The 23,910-nt window shown below is 39.7% G+C and overlaps 1 protein-coding gene across 1 annotated transcript in view; it reads left to right on the top strand.

Moving 5' to 3' along the window:
* LOC115089151 (glioma pathogenesis-related protein 1-like) overlaps window positions 1-23,910 on the top strand; it is a 211,027-nt gene that overhangs the window by 45,363 nt on the left and 141,754 nt on the right. The window contains exon 2 of the mRNA XM_029597152.1: window positions 14,129-14,365. Within this exon, the coding sequence (XP_029453012.1) occupies window positions 14,129-14,365 (237 nt within the window). The remainder of the gene's footprint in view (window positions 1-14,128; window positions 14,366-23,910) is intronic.

Genomic DNA, 23,910 nt, shown 5'->3' with positions numbered 1-23,910 from the left:
TCCCACATCGTCACACAGGAGCCACCACTCCCCCTCGTCAGTATTCTCAGATATCATCATAGACGAGCCAGTGGGAAACTGGGATTCCTCACCAGAAATTGTCTCTCTTCCTCACCGCTCTAAGAAGAGACCAAGATCTCCACATTCAATACTTCCCAAGACCCTCATTAAGCGGTCGAAAAAACCTGCCACGGGACCTAATCCACCTCAGTGTCTTATCAGCCCAGGAAACAATGTCTCAAATCTCTACTCTATTAGAAAAATTTTTCCAGGGATTGCCAACAAATCCCACACCAACACTTCCAGATCTGCAAGAACCTACATCACCACATGTTTCTCCTCCTTCGTCTCAGGGAGTAACATCCCCACGAGAGTCAAATTCTCCTGCATCTTCCACTCATGCCATTTCTCCGAATCTCTCCCGCTGTCCCAAATAAAAACTTACTGATTCCTTTCAGCCACCAGCAAGGTGATCCTCTCCTCTCAGTGCTCCCATTGGATTGTAGGGTTACTGAACTCTTCCCTTGCAATATATAATGTGCTTCTAAGGTTAATTAGTGCAAAATAATCCCTTTGGAGATTTACACTACAGTTAGTTGTCCTGGGTACTCACTGCTGTTCTGATTAACAAATAATGGTACCTAATCAAATCACACAACTTAACACTTCAGTTAGTCATCCATCTTCTACATCTGGAAACTCAAAGAGTATGGTCCAAGAGCGAACGAGGTCTTCAAATCAATTTGCTGGAACTCGGAGCAGTAAAAAAACCTCCCTACTAGCATTCCAGTCATGGATACAGGAAAAGTCCGTAATGATTCACAAGTAGCAATGTTCTATGTAAACAAACGAGGATCCGGTTCCTTGATGCTTTGCGAGGAAGCAGTTCAGATATGGGAATGGGCGGAACACAACAAAGTTCTCCTTCAGGCGTCACACATGCCGGGTCTTGCAAATACAAGAGCAGACAAACTCAGCAGAGTTTTCCACCTACACGAATGCTAAAGCAGACAGGATCTTCACACGCTGGGGTACTCCAGAGATAGACCTATTCGCATCAGAAGACAACAGGAAAGTAAAGAAGTTCTACTCTCTTCCCAGCATACACAGGACATCAAAGGATGCTTTCTTGATTTCCATGGAGGGACAGCCTCCTATAGGCCTTCCCTCCCATTCCACTAATCTCACGCACAATCCAGAAATGTATAGAAGACAAGGCGGATTTTATCCTTATTGCACCTGCCTGGCCGAGACAACCATGGTATGTTTACCTTCATCTTTCAATCAGTCCACCGATGCCTCTGACCAATGACCCCTTTCTTAGGACGAAGGAAATCTAATTCACCCCATGCAGTCGTCTCTTCACTTGACAGCTTGGAGGTTGAATGGCAAATATTAAATGCACTAGATCTCCCTCCAAGTATCACGGAAGTTCTGATTGCATCCAGGAAACCTTCCCCCAGGAGGAATTATGCCTTCAAGTGGAAAAGATATTCTAATTAATGCAACCACAGAAGAATTGACCCCTTTTCTTGTCCTCCAAAAACACTGCAATCCTATCTGTATAACTTGTCCCTCTCAGGTCTAGCAGTAATGTCCATCCGAGTTCACCTCAGCACTATAGCAGCTTACCATGCAACAGATGACGGCTGCTCCATCTCCTCTCATCCTCTAATTTCTAAACTCATGAAAGGCTTGCTTCACTTGCACCCGCCCATTCAAAAACCAATAGTTCCATGGGATGTCAATCTAGTCGTGGACGCACTGATGACTCCACCATTCGAACCCATGTCGTCCTCATTGTTCAAATACCTAACCTGGAAAGTTCTTTTCTTGGTAGCTATCACTTCAGCCAGGAGAATAAGTGAACTACAAGCACTGGTAGTCAACTTTCCTTATCTACAGTTTCACCATGATAGTCATACTACGGACTCACTCTTCATTTCTACCAAAGGTAGTCTCAGCCTTTCATTTAAACGAAACAATCTCCTTACCAGTTTTTTACCCTAAATCACATTCTGATGATAGACAAAAAGCTCTTCATACATGGGACTGTAAGAGAGCTTTAGCCGGGCCTGGTATCGCGCGCCAAAGGAGCGTGACAAAGGGGCACGCCCCTTCGTGCCGCCCCGACCATAACATTTATACAATTCCTGTATACTAAACTTAGAGATTTCCAAACATTAGTAACTCACTTATAGATTATAATGATGCCCAATCCAATCAATTGGCTCTACAAAATTCCTGTCTGTTTAAACCATGGAAAAAACCGAAAAGAACCATCGAACAAGATACTGAATCATAAGACACAACAACCAAGGACTAACATTAACCGGACATTGATTAATATCTCTTGCAAAAACAATATCACTATTAATAATTGCTTACTACTCACATTCTTTCTTATTAATATACAAGCTCTAGCAAAAAAAGCTGTGCTAATCTCAGATTTATTATATGACAAAAAACCCAGACGACTTTGGAATCACAGAAACTTGGCTGAAACCAACTGATACTGTATTAATTAATCAACTAGTAAGTAACAACTATGATATATTCACAATACCACAGCCACAACGTAGAGGTGGCGGTTTAATGTTGATCGCAAAGAAACAGTTTAAAATTAAAACATCTCCAACAAATATTAGTCTACCATATGAAGTAACATTCTTTGAATCGGAAGAACTGCAGATCTGCTTATTGTCTCTCCACTTATAGAACTGATGATGATAACATTGAATCCAAATAAACCAGCGATTATTTTATTTTAGGTGATTTTAATTTACACATGGACATTAGACCATTATCTAATTCATGTTTCACCCTCCTCGAATCCCTATCTGCGCTAGGATTCGAACTCAACTCTTCTAGTCCCACTCATAAAGCCTGGCACTCACTTGATTTAATATTCACTAACTCAAATATGTGTAATGCTACAACAATCACACCTATACAAGTTCCATGGTCAGATCACCTTCTAATTTATGCAGAAGCAAAATTCAACCGCACTCTTAAAAAAAACATTAACGACACCATTAATATAACATAAGAAATTGCCATGCTGGGTCAGACCAAGGGTCCATCAAGCCCAGCATCCTGTTTCCAACAGAGGCCAAAACCAGGCCACAAGAACCTGACAATTACCCAAACACTAAGAAGAACCCATGCTACTGATGCAATTAATAGCAGTGACTATTCCCTAAGTAAAATTGATTAATAGCCATTAGTGGACTTCTCTTCCAAGAACTTATCCAAACTGTTTTGAACCCAGCTACACTAACTGCACTAACCACATCCTCTGGCAACAAATTCCAGAGCTTTATTGTGTGTTGAGTGAAAAAGAATTTTCTCAGATTAGTCTTAAATGTGCTACTTGCTAACTTCATGGAATGCCCCCTAGTCCTTCTATTATTCGAAAGTGAAAATAACCGAGTCACATCTACTCGTTCAAGACCTCTCATGATCTTAAAGACCTCTATCATATCCCCCCTCAGCCGTCTCTTCTCCAAGCTGAACAGCCCTAACCTCTTCAGCCTTTCCTCATAGGGGAGCTTTATCATCCCCTTTATCATTTTGGTTGCCCTTCTCTGTACCTTCTCCATTGCAACTATATCTTTTTGAGATGCGGCGACCAGAATTGTACACAGTATTCAAGGTGCGGTCTCACCATGGAGCGATACAGAGGCTTTATGACATTTTCCGTTCTATTAACCATTCCCTTCCTAATAATTCCTAACATTCTATTTGCTTTTTTGACTGCTGCAGCACACTGAGCTGACGATTTTAAAGTATTATCCACTATGATGCCTAGATCTTTTTCCTGGGTGGTAGCTCCTAATATGGAACCTAACATCGTGTAACTACAGCAAGGGTTATTTTTCCCTATATGCAACACCTTGCACTTGTCCACATTAAATTTCATCTGCCATTTGGATGCCCAATCTTCCGGTCTTGCAAGGGCCTCCTGTAATGTATCACAGTCTGCTTGTGATTTAACTACTCTGAATAATTTTGTATCATCCGCAAATTTGATAACCTCACTCGTCGTATTCCTTTCCAGATTATTTATATATATATATTGAAAAGTACCGGTCCAAGTACAGATCCCTGAGGCACTCCATTGTTTACCCTTTTCCACTGAGAAAATTGTCCATTTAATCCTACTCTCTGTTTCCTGTCTTTTAACCAGTTTGTAATCCACGAAAGTACATCGCCTCCTATGCCATGACTTTTTAGTTTTCGTAGAAGCCTCTCATGAGGGACTTTGTCAAACGCCTTCTGAAAATCCAATACACTACATCTACCGGTTCACCTTTATCCACATGTTTATTAAACCCTTCAAAAAAATGAAGCAGATTTGTTAGGCAAGACTTCCCTTGGGAAAATCCATGTTGACTGTGTCCCATTAAATCATGTCTTTCTATATGCTCTACGATTTTGATCTTGAGAATAGTTTCCACTATTTTTCCCATCACTGAAGTCAGGCTCACTGGTCTATAGTTACCCGGATTGCCCCTGGAGCTTTTTTTAAATTTTGGGGTTACATTGGCCACCCTCCAGTCTTCAGGTACAATGGATGATTTTAATGATAGGTTACAAATTTTAACTAATAGATCAGAAATTTCATTTTTGAGCTCCTTCAGAACCCTAGGATGCATACCATCCGGTCCACGTGATTTGCTACTCTTTAGTTTGTCAATCTGGCCTACTACATCTTCCAGGTTCACAGTGATTTCGTTCAGTTCGTCTGCGTCATCACCGCTGAAAACCATCTCTGGAACTGGTATCTCCCCAACATCCTCATTAGTAAACACGGAGGCAAGAATTCATTTAGTCTTTCTGCAATGGCCTTATCTTCCCTAAGAGCCCCTTTAATTCCTCTGTCATCTAATGGTCCAACCGACTCCCTCACAGGTTTCTTGCTTTGGATATATTTAAAAAAGTTTTTGTTATGAGTTTTTGCCTCTATGGCCAACTTCATTTCAAATTCTTTCTTCGCCTGTCTTATCAATGTTTTATACTTACCTTGACAATGCTTATGTTTTATCCTATTTTCTTCATATGGATCCTTCTTCCAATTTTGAAGGATGTTTTTTTGGCTAAAATAGCTTCTTTCACCTCACCTTTTAACCATGACGGTAATCGTTTTGCCTTCCTTCCACCTTTCTTAATGCGCGGAATACAAATGGACTGTGCCTCTAGGATTGTATTTTTAAACAATGTCCAAGCCTGTTTCCAACCTCCCATCAAGACTGAAGATCTTCAGACTGAATTTGAAAACTTAGCAAAGCAAATTAAGTTAGAAGAGAGCACAGATGCTACACGTGCATGGCTACAGGAATCAAGAAATATAGCAGATAAAATTTGCCCCATGCAAATAAAAATTATTAAACCATCTATTAAACAGAACCCTTGGTTCACTAAGACTATAAAAATGGCTAAAAAATCTAAGGAAGCTAGAAAAAAATTGGAGAAAAAACAAAACCCCACACATATTAGGGACCTACCGTACTGTCTTAAGTAGCTATAAAAAAAAAAAAGCATAGACACTGCAAAAAAGGATTATTTTAATAAAAAAAAATTCAAAAATTCTGTCATAATCCCAGAACACTTTTTTCCATAGTCAAAAATCTAACAAAACTCCCATCTCATAATGATAATTCACTACCTGAAGAAAAATGCAATGAAATAGCCTCTTTTTTTCAAAATTAAAATAGATTCATTAATCTCTAATATTTTACCGAAATCTAACCAAGAAATTAAAATGAAACCTAAGGAAGGACTTCATTGGAGCACTTTTGATACTACTTCATCACTAGAGAGAGAATCCCTTATTAAAAAGTTAAACCTAGCAACTCACCCTAATGATGCCATCCCAGTTTTTTCACTTAAACCAATTGTCCATCACTTCAATAATTAATCTATCTTTAACAGAAGGCAAATTTCCAGACGTACTTAAAGACGCAATAATGCCAATTCTAAAGAAACCAAATCTTGATTTTAAACAACTAAATAACTATCGACCATTTCAAATTTATCATTTATTGCTAAATTCATAGAAAAGGTAATACAAAAACAACTCACAAACTTTCTCGAATCAAATAACCATCCTTTTCCCCAATCAGTTTGGTTTTAGAAAAAATGTTAATACTGAAACCCTACTAATCGCTTTAACTGATACTTTGCTAAGGGGTTTTGACCCTGGGCAAAGTTACTTCTTCGTACTGTTAGACTATCCGCAGCCTTTGATACAGTAGATAACAATATTCTACTTAATTGTTTGATAGAATTAGGAATTACAGATAGTGCCTTAAATGGTTTACTTCTTTCCTCAGCAAACGCTCTTTTCAAGTGAAAATTAAAAACTCTGTATGAAATAAAATTCCGCTAGACACTGGGGTCCCACAGGGGTCGGCACTTTCAGCCACGCTTTTTAACATTTGTTTATTACTGGTCTGTCACTTACTTACAGGATTAGGTCTAAACTTTTATATTTACACTGATGATATTCAGTTTCTTGTCCCCATTGAAGACACTGTCAAAAACTTTTAAAATTATTGTTGTATATTTAACTGCAGTAAAACAACTTCTTTTCATATGAAACTAGTTCTTAACATGGACATAACTGAAATTTTACTTTTAGAAAGAAAATGTAGAAATGAAGAAACTCCCTCATTAGTATTTGAGAATAACATTTGTTAAAGATCTTGGAAAAATCATAGACTCAGAGCTTAGTTTTAAATAATACATATCCACTAAACTATTATAAACTTCTCACGTTGTGAAGGTTAAAACCACTACTCGAAAAGGATGATTTTAGGATAGTTCTTCAATCTTTGATTTTTTTTCTAATATCGACTACTGTAATTCATTGTTTTTAGGACTCCCACTATCCACAATCCCGTCCCCTTCAAGTTTTACAAAATGCTGCTGCTAGAGTGTTGACTGGGAGTAAAAAATGTGACCATATTACTCCTGTCTTAATCTCACTTCACTGGTTACCAATCAAATACTGCACACAATATAAAAATGCCTGCATTTTACATAACATTATTTATGGTGAAAAAACAGAATGGCTCAATACAGCAATCCGCTTACATATTCCTCAAAGAAACCTTAGGTTGGCAAATAAGGGCTTATTAACAATTCCATAATTATTTATTATTTCATAACTTTTATATACCGACTTTTCATGCAAGCATATCAAATCGGTTTACAGTAGTTGGCAAATATTCATTTAAAAATATTTGCACTTCCAAAGAAAGGAGGAAGAAGATACATAGTTTCATAATGTAAATAATTAAAATAGTAAACTACAATAGTGGGCTAAGTGGTTGTAAAATGTAAACAATTAGAGAAACAGTATAGTAAGAGTAGAGATAAAATAAAAAATATATATATTACCTTGGTATAAAATCAGAAGTTTGAAATCATGTTAACAGCTCTTGGAAGGCTTATTTAAAAAGCCAGGTTTTAATCCCCTTTTTAAATAATTTGATGTCTGCTTCTAATCGTAATTCCTGTGGAATACAGTTCCATAGTTGGGGTCCAGCAAAAGAGAGTTCTTTCTCTTATATTATTTAGATGTGCAATTTTGGGGGAAGGAATTGGAAACATCCCTGTTCCGGTTGATCTAGTAATTCGTGAAGAGATGTGGAAGTGAAATGATGAGGTTAGCCATTCGATTTTTTCATTGTAGAGGGTTTTGTGAATAAGGGACAAGATTTTATGCTGGGCCCTGTATTTCACTGGTAGCCAATGACGTTCTTTTAGTATTGGGTGATATGTTCAGATCTTCTAGTACATGTCAAGAGCCTAGCTGCAGAGTTATGCAGAAGTTGCAATGATCTTGTGATATTTGCAGGTAGGCTTAAAAATAGTGAGTTTCAGTAGTCTAATCTTAACAAGACAAGTGCTTGTAAAACAGTTCTGAAATCTTTAGGGAATAAGAGGGGTTTTAATATTTTGAAGATGTTTAATTTAAAGTAACAATCGCTTATGATTTTTTAAACGTAGGATTTCATAGAAAATTCGCAATCTATAAGGATCCCTAGATCTCGTACTTCTAGGGAGATGGGGTAATTTTTGGCCGCTTCTTGAACTTCAAGCTCTTTTGTCTTGCTTAATTTAGGTGAGATGTATAGGATTTCAGTTTTATTAGTATTTAGGAAAGATTCATTTGGGTTAATACCTTTTCAATGGCGGATTGGTATATATCCCAGAGCTTAAGAGTTTGGTTAATAGATTTTTGGATCAGTATTAAAATCTGGACGTCGTCAGCATATAAAAATGTGTTAGACCAAGGCCTGATAGATTTCTGCATAATGGGAACATATAGATATTAAAAAGTGTTGAGGATAGAGAGGATCCCTGGGGTACTCCATAGTTGAGATCAATAGGGTGTGATTCGTTATCAAGAAATTTTACTTTGAAGGTTCTATTTTTTAGGTAAGAGTTAAACCATTTGAGCGCGGAGTCTTTAATGCCTATTTCATTTAGTCTATCAAGGAGGATTTTATGATTAACTGTATCAAAGGCTGCTGAAATGTCTAGCAAGATCAGGAAGTAAGTTTGGCTGTTATCGGCTCCTCTTAGGATAAAATCTTATAGTGAAGTTAAAAGGGTCTCTTTACTAAAATATTTTCTAAATCCATGTTATGCTGGATACAGGGTACTATGTTTTTCAAGATAGTCTCTTAGCTGATTGTTAATTACTTTCTCAAGAATTTTTTATAAACAAGGTAAATTGGAAATGGGTCTTAGGTTTGTAAGATCATATGGGTTGGCTTGTGGTTTTTTTGTGATTGGTTTTACTATTGAGGATTTCAAAATGTGTGGGACATTAGTTTCAGTTATGGAAAGGTTAATTATATCGGTGATAGGTTTGGAGACTATATTGGTGATTGTTTTTAAAAGTTTTTTGTTGTAATATGGTCAACTGGATGGGCAGCTGGGTTCATTTTTTTAATTTATACCTTCAAATTCAAGGGATGAAACTGTGTCAAAGGAGGTTAAATGGTCTTTAGGGTTAGTAGGTAGTACAATTTGGTTAGAATTTTGGGGAGCTATGTTTTTTATTATGTTTAAAGTTTTTTTTCCTTAAAATATTGAGCAGTTTTATTTGTTGCATCCGTCGGACTCAGACGACTTCATCCTACATGCCTCACCTCAATATTCGCTTTCTCCACCAGCCTCGGGAAAATGGCGACCACCATGTCTGCTTGCCGCACTCTCCAGCGTCCCCGGAATGGCTATGGCAAGGCTTTCCTCCATGATTCACGTGAGGGCTTCCTAGGGTGCACGCGCCACCCACGTCTTTATTCCAACTTTGGCACGAACCTCAGGGGCGTCCCCCTCGAGTGACGTCACAACATCCGGGTATTTAGGCTGCCCATTTGCTGACTGACTTTGAGTTAGCAAGGATTGGATTCGTCCGGTCTAAGCTGCTCTGCTGCTTCTCCCTGCTGCTGGAAGCTCTCTCCACCCTCCGGCGTTTTACTAACTTGTGTACCCGCTCCTCAGGAGCCCTATGCTTCTTTCCAGGTGCCTATCCAGTATCCAGGTACTCTCTCCTCGAGGACCTGAGCTGTCTACCTTGGTGCCTGCTACTATTACTTCTATCTGCTGGGAACTCCACCATTACAGCTACAAGAGTGTGAGTAATCTAACATCTACCAGTCTGTCTCACCTACAGCTCCTCATTGAAGATCTGCATCGGAGCTCCCTATACCACCATTGTGGGAAGGGTCTCCTCAGCCGAGGACCCCAGACTGCTGCTGCAGGAATCTACTCACTACTGCCACCTCTGGTGAACTCTACAAGCTGTACAATAAAATTATCTCTGTGCATCTGCGTTTAGCCTGGTACTGCAGTTCCCCGCGGGGCTCCTCCCTGTGGGAGTGGCCATCACTGCAGCACCTAAGAATCCACCAAACACCTCAAAACCATAACAGTATTGCAATTAAAAGAATTGTTTGATGTGGGAGTTTCAATGGGATTGTTCAGGTTTTTTACATATGAAAACAGAACTCTGGGGTTATATTGAAATTTGTTTATTTAGTTAGAATAAGATTCTTTTTTTGCTTTATTGGTGGCTTCATTGTATTTATGTAATAGAGATTTGTAGTTAGTTAATGTTTCAGTGGAAGGGGAAGCTCTCCAATGTCTCTCAGCTTTTCTCGGTGTTTTAAATATTCTTAATTCATTGTTGTACCATGGGGTGTCGTGTTTCTTGTTAATGGAGATATCGTTTTTAATAAGTGGGCAGCATTTATCAGCTACTTTTTTTTATTAAAGAGAACCATGAATTGATTGTGTTATCACTGTTTGATGTATCTGTCATTCAGAGCTTTAGAAAGATGATCAGTTATGGTATCTAGTTGACATGGTTTTCTGTATTCAATTCTGTTCTTGGTGGTTGGGGGTGCTACGATTGAGAATTGAATATTAATATTACTAGTAATTAGTTTATGATCAGACCACGGGATTGGGTTAATAGTAGGACTGAGAGTGGTATTGAGATAAGAGTTGATAAATATGAAGTCTAGTGTGTGTCCTGCTTTGTGGGTTGATTGATTCACTATTTGTTGAAAACTTAATGCTGTTTAGGAAGGCCTCACAGTTGTGAGACAATGGGTCTTTATCGACAAGTAAGTTAAAGTCACCGAATATGATGGTAGGAATTTCAGTTTTTAGGTTAGTAACAAAAAATTCAATTCATGGAGAGACATTGTTCTAATAAGCTTGGGGGTGCGTAGATTAAACATATTTGTAGGCACTGGGAATTTAAGAGAGCTATTTCAAATTTGGGTGGTGAATTTATTTGCTGTGTTTTTAGGTGGAGTTCCTTTTTTGATAGTATCATTATACCACCCCCCTCTCTTGTTGAGCCTAGGTATAGATGTGATGTCATATTTACTTTTAGGTATTGATTTAAAAGAACATAGATTTTTTTAAACCAGGTTTCGGTGATTGCATATATATCAGGGTTATCATCTGTGAAAAGGTCATTAAGGGTAGGCATTTTTTTGACTAGGGATTGTGCATTTTTTTGACTAGGGATTGTGCATTTGACTAGGGATTGTGCATAGGGATGCGCTCCCACCAGACCTACGACTCGAACCCAGTCTACCAGAGTTCAAAAAAAGGTTAAAAACCTGGCTCTCCAGGCAAGCGTTCCAATTCCCAGAGTGTAACTAGGCACCTCCTCCTGACTTTCAGCTCCAACCATTGCAGGGTGTCACTAACACCTTGACACTTAATTTATGTACTTGCTTATTCGCAATGTTTATTTAACAGTCATTAATCACATACTATATAACTGTATACTTGTAGACTATATATGCTACTAAAGTTCCTTGTAAAAAGTTGAACACACATACTGTTTCAAAACACGAATAATGTTAATTGTTATTTGTTAAATGTTATTGTTACTTCCAATGTTCCTTGTAATAAGCCCAGGTCGGACCGCCCCAACCAGGGTTAATTTGTTTATTGTAAACCGGATTGATTTGTATTGTATACAGGAATTCCGGTATATAACAAATTAAAATAAATAAATAAATAAAATTTACCAAGAGAAGCGAAATAAGTGATAGACTAATTTATTTTGGGAATTAAGGGGATAGAGATTATGTCTATGTGGTTTTTTCTTAAGTATTATTTATTTTTGTCTATTGAGGGAGATGATGGAAGGAATGTGCTTAGAATCCATGTTAGAATTTAGTATAGACTATGGTTTTATTTAAGGGGAAAAACTAAGGGGTATTTTGCAGGGGGTTTAAATTTTGGGAGAAAACTAAGGGGCAAAACCAAGGGGCATGCCCCTTGGTCGCGCTCCTTAGGTGCCTACGGTCTGTTGCGGTGCTTTTTCAACCCCACTGGGCCGTCAACACGCCTACGTCAGTGTCGACATCCTTGGGGGGGGGGGGGGGGGCAGAGCACCGCGGGACTTCCGGGATCGGGGCCTGGAGGACGAAGCAGAATCAACAAAGTTTTACAGTCTGGAGGCAGAGGTAAGTAAAGAAAATTACCAGGAGCTGGGGAGTTTCTTTGGGGAGCTGGGCTGCGGGTCTGCTGCAGTGCTCATTTCTACCTCACTGGGCCGTCGATGCTTCTACGTCAGCGTCGACGTCCGTGAGGGGGGGCGGAGCACCGTGGGACTTCCAGGATCGGGGCCTGGAGGACGAAGCAGAATCAACAAAATTTTACAGTCTGGAGGCGGAGGTAAGTAAAGAAAATTACCAGGAGCTGGAGAGTTTCTTTGGGAAGCTGGGCTCCGGTCCTGGCGCGGTGCTCTTTTCAACCCCACAGGTATGAGTGTGAGCAATATCAATAGCTGGTCCTAAACTTTGGAACATACTACCAGAACAAATAAGGCTACAAGCAGACACTAAGAAGTTTAAGAACAAACTGAAGACATGGCTGTTTGGCTGCGCATATGCAGACCAAAATTAAGAAATTATTTTATATTCACTGTCTTAGATTAAGAAACTTTTAACTTCATTGCTCACTTTTCTTTTAATGGTCGTAACTTATATTGTAGTCACTTATTTTAGGATGTTATGATTTTATTTTTTATTAGTTCTTAATTATCATTTATTTTATAGCTATTTATTTACTAGTATGTTGACTTTATTAATGACTTATTGTATTTGCTTTTACTTTTGTTGTATTGTTAACTGTTGTGAAGGTCCTACTGATGTGACGGTATATAAAAAAAAAACAAAAACCTAGAAACTAGCTTTAGCCTATTACAAAAGCAGGACTCATCCAATACGGCGTTCTTCTCAATTGTTTTGTCTCTTTTAACCTGAACAACCCGGGACAACTGGTCTCTAAGAGAACTCTTTCTAACTGGCTTACCACTTGCATCCAATTCTGCTACTCAAGAAAGTCAGTTTGTCTTATCACTCCAGTTAGGGCTCATCAAATCAGAGCCACTGCCGCTTCAATAGCACATATCCAGGGCGTGCCTATCCAGGTCATCTGCAAGGCAGCAACCTGGTCTTCCATTTACACTTTTACTTCGCACTATTGCCTTGATCAACAATCCACATCGGATTCATCCTTAGGATCTGCAATTCTTTGTACTGTTAAAAACATTTAATGGCTGTCCACAGTCCATAGGTTTAAAAAAAAAAAAAAAGATTTTTCTTCAGCATCTTCTGTGCAACCTATGAACTTGGGACTTCCATGCTGCATGGCTAAATGCCCTGCTTATCGACCGAAAAAAGCAAGTTTGTTTACCGTAAACGTTTTTTTCCGTAGATAGCAGGGAGTTTAGCCATGCAATCCCTCCTGCCTCCCTGGACAGCCATTTTCATTTCAATACCTTCATTAGCTTGGAAAACCAACTGAGGAGAGACGACTCGAGGAGCGCGGGAACGCCGGGGGCATGCGCACTTCAATGCTCTTCAAGCTAGGAGAGTAAGCTCCACCTTGTGACATCACGGATGACGTCACCCACGCTGCATGGCTAAATTCCCTGCTATCTACGGAAAACACCGTTTATGGTAAGCAAACTTGATTTTATTTCCATTTACCACTTTGGGTGCAATTTTGGGTAGGCCCAGTAATTGCAAAGTACCCAAGCGCTTAAGTATACTTTGTAGCTAATTTTTTAAAGGGAAAGCAAGTGTGCACCTGCTATATCTGTGAACAGTGGAGAGGGGCGAAAGTAACATTGCTGCTTTTGAAAATATGCAGTTTCCTCCTGCACCCTAAACAACCCAGGAATGCCTTCTTACAGTCCTGCTCAGTGTGTATACATTGTTTCCCAATCCCCTCCTGGAGGCACACCTATCCATTGAGTTTTCAGGATTTCAACAATGAACGTGCACGAGATAGATTTGTATACATTGGATCCTCAATGTATGCAAATCTATCTTATGCATATTCATTATGGTTTCATAAAAACCTGACTAATTAGGTGTACCTCCAGGAGAAGGCTGGGAAACATTGGTATAGTTGCTCTGAAAGCCTGCATGCTTTTTTTTAGCCAAGCTGAGGAGGGAAATTGTCAGTTTACCTGGGTAAATCGTTTGAAAATTTTCATCCCTATGATTATGTTGGCAAAACCATACAAATTGTAATGACTTTAAAGTTTCTTGACTCTGAATCTTTACAGACTTGGGATCCAAGCTTAGCAAGAGTTGCAAGAGCATGGGGAAGAAGATGTTTGTTTGATCATAATATTTACCTATCACTTGGAAATATTCATCCTAAATTCCGATCAGCTGGAGAAAACCTATGGAAGGGTGGTGGCTATCCTGGTGCAGATGTTGTTGTTTCATGGAATTCCGAGGTTAAAAATTATGATTTCGCTAAACACACATGCTCTGCCGTATGTGGTCATTATACTCAGGTACGGACATTGTTTTATTTAAGAGAGCTTTGAATGTTTAATGGGAAAACAGTGTAAGATTTTTTTTCCATGCAAACTGTTATGGAAATGCCTGTGTTTATTTTCTTACTCTCCCTTATCTCAGTATCCATGTATTTATAGTTCACAAAAATTGAGGGTTTACTGTGATGAAATACAAGCAGGACTTAAGTAACCTTATTTTGCATGCTATACCTGATGTCCAATACTCCGTTTCTACATGTCTGATATCTCTGAAACCAAGCACAATGAAACAGGGTAAGTATGGTTCATGATTTGGCAGCCATAAATTGTTTTGCTTGGTAGAACTCTTATCTGATTTTGTCTTTTGATGTATAGTTCTAAATCAGTGGAGTGAATAGAAACTTAAATTTCATTGGTTCAAATATATGGACTTTTTCTGGGTGACTCCATAGGTCACCTGCATATGCATATCTCCGATGTGGAGTTGTAACTGCCACTCCATACAGGTTATCCCTGCTCCTTCTGTTTAGGTTTGTAGGAATGCCTTTTTCATCTACACTTGTGTAGACACATGCATCAGTTACCTGGCTGCAAAAAAATTACATGAGTAATATAGACATTACACAAGTTTTCTGTAGCCAGAAAATATATTTTCATAAGTGTCCTTATAAGTACAGATGAACAATTACACGAAACAAGAGTCCACATACACAGGTTTTCCCACACACCCAAAATAAAAAAACAAAAACTGGCAGACACTCCGCCAAGCTTTCCCTACACAGCACTCCAAAACATTCACCTTTCCCTATACACACACTAAATCCATTACACATAGGCACACTAATATCCCACACACACACTAAAATTCACATTCCTCCATACACAAACAGTTCTATGTATACCCCAAAATAAAAATTCCCCACACACACCCTCCCACACAAACTTGCATTCACGATATATTCCTGACACAGAACACCCTCAGAAAAATTATTTGGAGGAGGGTCAACAATGGAAATTCATTACAACTGCATTTCGTCCCTCACAAATAAGTATTAGAAATAAAGAATGCCTTTGGACGTTTTGTGTACTGCATGTGCTACACCTTCTAAAATATTATATTTTCATGTAGATGAGCAGGATGAATTAGCCATGCTGTCTGGGACGTCCTCCTGCCCTGTAGGTGGCAGAGTTCTCAAAGTAAAATTCTAAGTCTTGCTGTAGTGTGTGCTTGCTTGGCACTTCCCCCCTCCCCTCTGCAGAGTCTCCTCAGTCTGTCTTTTTCCACAAGCCTGACAGCACGTGGAGCTCTCGGTTTCCTCGAGCTTTTTTCTGAGAGAAAAGTTTGATTTCAAGAAAAGAAGTTTTGTAAGGTTAAAACCCTTTCTAGTAGTTAGGCTTAACTACTTCTATAGTAATTCGTCAAATTTTTCAAAATGCCTCGTTCAGGCTTTAAGTTTTGTAGTTGTGGAAAGATCATGTCAGTCACTGACAGACATGTATCTTGTTACATATGTCTGGGGCCCCAGCATGAACAATCCATTTGTGCTGACTGTGGACGGATGTCCCCCAGAGCACAAAGACAGAGAGCAGCTAAGATTGAAGATTTAAGAAGAGCTGCGTCAGGATCTTATGCCTGCAAGGACAGCCCCTATTGGGAGAAGATTCAATAATACACAGCATCAGATTTGGATTCACAATACTTAGAGTTACATAAGAAACTAATTAGGTCGGAGCTTCATTCAGCCACAATGATACAATATTTGAGACAGCAAATTATCCCGAGGGGCCTACGTATGACGAAAGCACCGTTCCTCTTTCAAGAGGCTGAAGCATTTATGGCCAAATGGGTCTTGATTTTAAACAAATGCTCGATTTGATGGTGCTTATAGTAGAACGGACCAAAACATTGGTCCAAGAAACTGCGGAAAGTCTAGAGGTATTACAAATCACTATTAAGGAAGACTATTCAATTGAACACCTGGATGATATTATTAAAAAACATACTAAAGCCTTGGAAGTTTTCTGTACCACTCTTAAACAAGCTAAGATCAAAAAATTAAAACATGATGAACATGATTATGCCATCAATAATGTATATAAATGGCTTAACAAAGATGAAAAATCTAAACCTTGCCAAGTCACATTTGAGGATTTGGGCAGTGACAGCTCGGATGGTTCAGATAGTTATGGCACCTATAAAAAGGGTCAAAATACAGCTGGTGCCCAACCTTTTTTTGGTCGGGGCAGAAGAGGCCGCTGGCAGCAAATGAACCCTCGTTTTCAATGAAGAGATCAGATTTCACAAGCTCGTCAGGATTGGGAGGGTCCCCAGACCAGATCCAAAACAAGACCGGATCCAACATAATAAATATCTCACATACATCTCTTACTGAAGATGAGAAATGTGTTTTGAACTTGGGTTTAACTTTTGTGCCACATAACATTTACGATTAATTTGACAGTAGAATATCTCTATATCGTTTCATCAGAAAATTACAAATTAAACTGTTCTGTACTGAAAACGAAATTACATCAGACGATATTTCCATTGTTTGTCCAAAATCGAGATGGACTCCATCTGGCCCTTAGGATCATCATATAGCTACTTTTCGAGATCTCATGTTACTTGATTTTGACAAACTTGAAGCTTCTACGTTCAATGATTTTGTGAATTTTTCCTCACGAATGAGAGTAGCATTGAAATTGTCAAGAAATCATGACATAACAATAAAGCCGGCTGACAAGGGTGGGAGCACAGTTATTCAGGATACTAGGGAATATGTACAGAGTCTCCAGGATCAACTGAATGATACTAAATATTATCAGCCGTTGGAGGAGGACCCCACAACAACATTACAAGATCAGATTCAATCTATTCTGACTGAAGCTAAGACACCATTCCTCACAAGAAAAGAACGGCAATTTCTTACTGTTTCTCATCCAAGAGTACCATTGTTATATGGAGACCCTAACATGCATAAAGCACTCAATAATCTGCCTTTGAGACCCATTATTTCCAGCAATGGTTCATTACTTGAACCTTTAGCTATTTTTCTGGATAAATTTCTCCAACCATATGTCAGAGCCACCCAGTCTTTTGTGCAGGACACAACACGTGTCTTGAAGAAGCTTTCTGAGATAGAATTACCATCTGATTCTGTACAACTGGTCTCCATGGATGTTATTTCTCTCTATACAAATGTATCTCACGTGGTAGCCATTGATGTAGTGCAAGAAACTTTGTCCATTTTAGTTCACCGCATACCAAATTCTTTTCTTTTTAAGGCATAATTATTTTTCTTTCAACGATAAGTTTTTTCTCCAAGTACACGGTATAGCGATGGGGTCTTCAGTTGCCCCCGCGGTGGCAAACCTGGTTATAAACCGTTTAGAAACACAATTGATCTACAAATCTCCTTTCTTTCAAGAAGTTTGTTTATGGATCCGTTACATTGATGATCTTCTCTTTTTTTGGAAATCAGATAAATTTCAACTTCAGTGTTTTCTGATATGGTTGAACGAGATAGATAATGATTTGAAATTTACATCTAAAATTGCGGATCAACAACTTCCCTTTCTGGATATAATGATAATCAAAAAAGGTGTGACAATTGAGACAACCCTGTATTGGAAAAAAATTGATAAAAACAATTTTCTGAGGTATCAAAGCTTTCATCCGAGGGTCTTTAAAAATGGCTTCCAGTAGGTCAGTTTTTTCGACTCCAACGTCTCTGTTCTTCATTGAAGGATTTTAAACATCAAGCTTATGATCTAGCCAAACGATTTTTTGACAGGGGTACCCTTTTGGGATTATAAAATCAGCTTATAAAAGAGCACTTTACTCTCCTAGAGAATCCCTTTTAATGTACTAAAATAAAAAAAGTATTTCCCAGGATGTTTGTGTTACAATTTACAAATCGTGCTTCAGATATTGTTAAAAGTATACACAAGCACTGGCATGTACTTCAACTTCATTCTGCATTTGTGGAACCACCACTGATTTCATTTCAGAGGGGATTAAATATTAAAAATCATCTCGTAAGGCAGCTTTACCAACTTCTTTACCCTCTGGTACAATCGGTTTACATACTTCTTGTGGAAAGTGTAATATGTGCCAAATGGCGATGACTGGAGCAATTTGGAAAGATCCATGTACCAATATTGAATATAAGAAGAAATTTGTGACTGATTGCAATTCCCATCATGTGGTATATTTGATACAATGTAGCTGTCATATGCTTTATGTTGGTTGCATGTCCAGACCAATTAGAATTCGTCTTAGGGAACACAGAAGCAGATTCAATACGAATAACATCGAAGCACCAATGGTCAAGCACTGTTTGTCTGAGAGTCATACGTTTGCTGATTTACAGTGGACTATATTGGATTTGGTTCCATTGAATATCAGAGGAGGAGATATACATTCTCTCCTCAATTATAAAGAGCAGAGATGGATTTTTAAACTCTCTACGGAATCCCCTCGGGGTATGAATGACGTTATAGACTTGTCTTCACTTATTTAAAGGGCTCAGTTTTAGCCCTTTAAACTGTTCTCCTGTTTTATCCCATCCTCTTTTCTGATTGGTCCTTTTTGAATCCATACGTAGCTTTAAAAACGTCAGTTTTAAGATGGCGGGTCCACTGTGTTTGCCGCATAGATGACTGATTCTCCAACTCTGTAAGCCTTCATTATTTGGATTGTCTACTTGGAATATTGCCGTTTGTGTACTAAATATGTTTTTTTCCAACTTTTCAGTATTTAAAAGCCCCTGACGAAGAAATCTTCGAAACACCAGCAGTGTCGGACGTTTCAGCGGAGCAGAGCTGATGAGCTCTGGGCTCTAGCTTTTTTTTTTGGAAAAGATAAGTTCTCCATCTTATAAGAGTTTCATTATAAAGTTGGAGTTGATGCTATACACCTTTAATGGTTTGAAATAATTCAACAAAAAAATCCAAAAAAAAGTTTGTCTTTCTTTAAAGAAAAGCGGCAGTGTTTATAATGTAATTGAAAAGGGTTACGCTGTGATAAAAGTTGATTGAGCAGCTACACTGGTATAAGTGTATAAAAGCTAAAACGCTGTTTCAGCGGATGTGTATGTTAGCTCACTTATGAGGGTGTACCTAATTCAGTAAATTACATCAAATATATGTGATTTTCCATCTGGTTATTGATAATTTTGTCACATATTCTACCAGTTGTTTGTGATTAAGCCCTCAGAGGAATCGGCAAAATCCTCCCCAGGGCCTCCTCGTGCGTCGAAGGAGTTGACTCGGCCGTGAGCAGCATCGGTGGGCCATTCGGCATCAATTGCACCGATCAAAAAGTTACCATCGATGCAGCCACTGCGTCGAAAAAATCAATTGCATCAATTGGCATCGATGCACCAGGCACAACTAAATAAATCAAGCCATGCTTCAGGCTCGAAGCATGGCCAAACAACCTTGACGCACAGACGCGCTATGGAGCCGGCTTACCATAAAAAGCATTCAGACTCAACTCCATAGAAGCATAAGAGTCAAAAACCACCTAAAAAGCAATTCTCAGTACATAAAAAACGAAGAGAACCATCTCCACTGCTAATTGTGGATGAGGACCCTGTATCATCTCCTCCTTGACCCATCCTCGCCATCGCTTCTGTTGGAGCACAAAGAACCATTGACTAAAAAACCTTGCAAGTCTTCTGAAAAAACTGACTGACCTATTAAACACCCTCTACCTGCCCCGAGGACGGCACCACCAGCTAGACAGCCTCAACAAGCTCTAGCATTTCAAGTGATGTCTCAAATATCCTTGATTCTGGCACAATTTTTAGCTACAGTTGCTAATCAGGACCAACCTGAGGAGGCGCCACCAACAGAGGACCTACTGTCTCCTTCAGGAAGCCCCACGCCGGAGCTGGCGCCAAAATCGCCTTCACCACCACCACAAGATGTTTCACCAGTAACATCTTCTCCCCGTTCTTCTATGAGATATCCTTCTGACCCTCCAGAGGACCAGCCAGAGCCGGTCTCACCTTCCGAGGACTTATTCAAAGTTTCTCGAGAAAGTGGGCCAAACTCTCAATATAGAAACATGAAAGCTACCTGATCCTAGAGCAGATGTTCTAGGTCTACTTAAAGTTTTTGAAACTCCGGCAGAACCGGTGGTATTACCGTCCAATGATGTGCTTGACACCCTCATGAAGAGAGCCTGGGAAACACCTCTCACGGGACCTTCCACGTCCAGGAAATCAGAGTTGAAATATAGGATGCGTAAATCCTCCTATTATTCTCATGTACAATTGCCGCATGCATTGGTAGTAGTGGAATCCGTGATGCAAAAAGCCCGCAAATCAAGGCTGCATTCAAATACACCTCCAGGTTGAGATAAATACATGGATGACTTTGGAAAATGTGCATATCAGGTTGGCATGCTCAGCACCAGGATACAACAACACCAATTTGCAATAAATCAATATTTGTTTGAATGCTTGCAAGCTCTAAAACCAAAGTTGCAGGAGGGCTCTCCTGAACAACAACTACCGGAGGAATTCCATCGCATGGAAGAAGGATTACGGCACCTAATACGCACAGTATATGAAGGATTTGAAACATCAGCAAAATCTACAGCGAATGCTATTGCCGCCAGAAGAATAGCATGGCTTAGAGCCAATGCTTTAAGAGAGGATGTCCAAGAAAAATTGGCAAATCTTCCATGTCTGCCAGATAACTTATTGGAGATCACTTTAAAGATACAGTGGCTCAATTAAAGGAGCAAAAATTAGTGGTCCAGTCACTAACCACTCCAACACCTTTCTCTTATTACAGAGGTTACTGCTCAGGCTATAGAAGACCGCAATACCAACGCCGCCCCTTTAGGCCTTCTCCACCTTCCAGGCCTACTTACTATTCTACGCCATGCCCACAAACTTCGCAGACCCAAACCTCTCGTCAACATCAGAAGACTCCTAAGCAACCAGAACTCCTCAGGAACAAACTCAACCTAAAACTTTTCAAAGTTTTTAGAAGATCCTACAACACCGCTACCTCTCTGTCGGGGGCAGAATGACTCAATTTTTATCTGCATGGAACAACATCTCCACCGACAGCTGGGTATTAAAAATCATAAAAGGACGGCTATGCGTTAAACTTCCGAACCCTTCCTGTTACACCACACTTAATATGCAAAGGGAACAAAACATACATTCCCAACATTTACGTCTCAAGATCAACAACCTCCTGCAGCAACACTGCATACAAGAACTACCTGTATCTCATCACCACACAGGTTTCTATTCCCCATACTTCCTTATTCCAAAGAAATCAGGAGGATTCAGACAGATCCTAGATCTCAGGGCACTCAACAAGCATCTGATGTCAGAGAAATTTAAGATGACGTCTCTCAAATCCATCCTACCCTTTATCCAACCCAAAGACTGGATGTGTTCCATCGATCTCAGATGCGTATTCCCACATACAGATGCACAAAGCCTCCTGGAGGTACCTTTGCTTCACGGCAATGAATCATCATTTCCAATACAAGGTTAGTCAATTTGGCTTCTCATTGGCTCCCAGAGTTTTCACGAAATCTGAAAGAACTGTATTCAATGGGGGGAGAAGGGCTGATGTGCACGGAGCAGGGGGTTATTGTTTCGCCGACTTTAGATCATTAGACACTATGTGACAAGGCGATAGCTAAAGCCAGAAGAATGCTGGGCTGCATAGAGAGAGGAATATCAAGTAAGAAAAAGCATGTGATTATCCCCTTGTACAGGTCCTTGGTGAGGCCTCACCTGGAGTACTGTGTTCAGTTCTGGAGACCGTATCTACAAAGAGACAAGGACAAGATGGAAGCGGTACAGAGAAGGGCGATCAGAAAGGTGGAAGGTCTTCATCGGATGACATACGAGGAGAGATTGAAGAATATTAATATGTACACCCTGGAGGAAAGGAGGAGCAGAGGAGTTATGATACAGACTTTCAGATACTTGAAAGGTTTTAATGATCCAAAGATGACAACAAACCTTTTCCATTGCAAAAAATCAGCAGAACCAGGGTTCACGATTTAAAACTCCAGGGAGAAAGACTCAGAACCAATATCAGGAAGTATTTCTTCATGGCGAGGGTGGTGGATGCCTGGAACGCCCTTCTGGAGGAAGTGGTGAAGACCAAAACTGTGAAGGATTTAAAAGAGGCATGGGATAAACACTGTGGATCCATAAAGTCTAGAGGATGTGAATGAAGTGAAGAGGCATGGGGGCGGTTTGCGGGAATGATGGCTACTACCTGGAGATTAATATCCTAAGTAAATAAACATACACACGGTTAATGCAACTCCAACATTGCTCTATGCTTCAACGACAAGAGGAAATGTGAAAAAAAAAGGATTTGCATCCACAAAAAAGCAGGGGAGTAGCTTGCTTGATACGGCGGTTACTACCCCAAACCAAATAAGCTTTATACTTCACTTTCAATGATATCCAGCATATTTCTCTGCTTCAAAGATCTCTGCTTCAACGGCAGGGGGAATGATGAAAAAATGATTTAAATTCGGACAACAACCAACAAGGACTGAGTTGCACAGGCTGGATAGACATGCGTGGGAGTGGGAATGGTGGTTACTACCCCTAAACAATTAGCTAGATACTTCACTTAGATGCAGTTCTAACACTGTTAGCTGCATCAGTGGCGGGGGTGGAAGGGAAATAGAATAAAAAAGTCACTTACAAGGGACAAGAGAAACAGATAAGTATGGGGAAAAAAATGAGAGCTTGCTGGGCAGACTGGATGGACCATTTGGTCTTCTTCTGCCGCATTTCTATGTTTCTATGAAATGCCTGGCAGTAGCGGTGTCTTTCCTACGTCGCCAGGGTATCGAAATATTTCCCTACCTGGATGACTGGCTTCTAGTAGCACACAGCCCTCTCTATTCTACAAAACAATCTCCTAAAAACCATTCAGTGTTTGGATTCATTGGGACTACTAATCAATTATGAAAAATCAAATCTGCATCCCACGCAAGTGTTGCAATTCATAGGGGCCACTATAGATACTTTAAGGGACAAGGCTTTCCTTCCCCAACCAAGGGCAATGGCTCTGAAAACTCTAGCTCAAACTCTGAGTCACTCGACCAAGACTCCAGCCCGTCAGATACTAACGATTCTGGGACATATGGCGGTGTCTATCTATGTGGTTCCCCACACATGACTACACATGAGATGTCTTCAGTGGGGCTTAAAGACCCAAAGGAAACAATTCTCCGACCACCTTTTGACTCCGGTTTCGGTTACACACAGCATGAAGTGGGATTTGGATTGGTGGGTACAATCAACAGCCCTCACCATGGGAGCTCCACTACGACCCCCGGTTCATCATATCATACTCACCACAGATGCCTCAACGAAGGGATGGGGAGCTCACCTAACTCGCCTTCAAACTCAGGGCCTCTGGTTGGCCTGGGAAAGTACACAACAAATAAACCTTTTAGAACTACGAGCAATCCGAAATGCTTTTCAAGCCTTCCGACTACAACTACAAGGGAAAATGGTAATGATCACACAGACAACCAAGTAGCAATGTTCTAT

The sequence above is a fragment of the Rhinatrema bivittatum genome, chromosome 4 (genome assembly GCF_901001135.1).
Source record: "Rhinatrema bivittatum chromosome 4, aRhiBiv1.1, whole genome shotgun sequence".
In the NCBI taxonomy this organism is placed as follows: Eukaryota; Metazoa; Chordata; class Amphibia; order Gymnophiona; family Rhinatrematidae; genus Rhinatrema; species Rhinatrema bivittatum.
The sequence above is the reverse complement of the archived record's forward strand: the minus strand, read 5'-3'. Positions and strand labels throughout refer to the sequence as shown.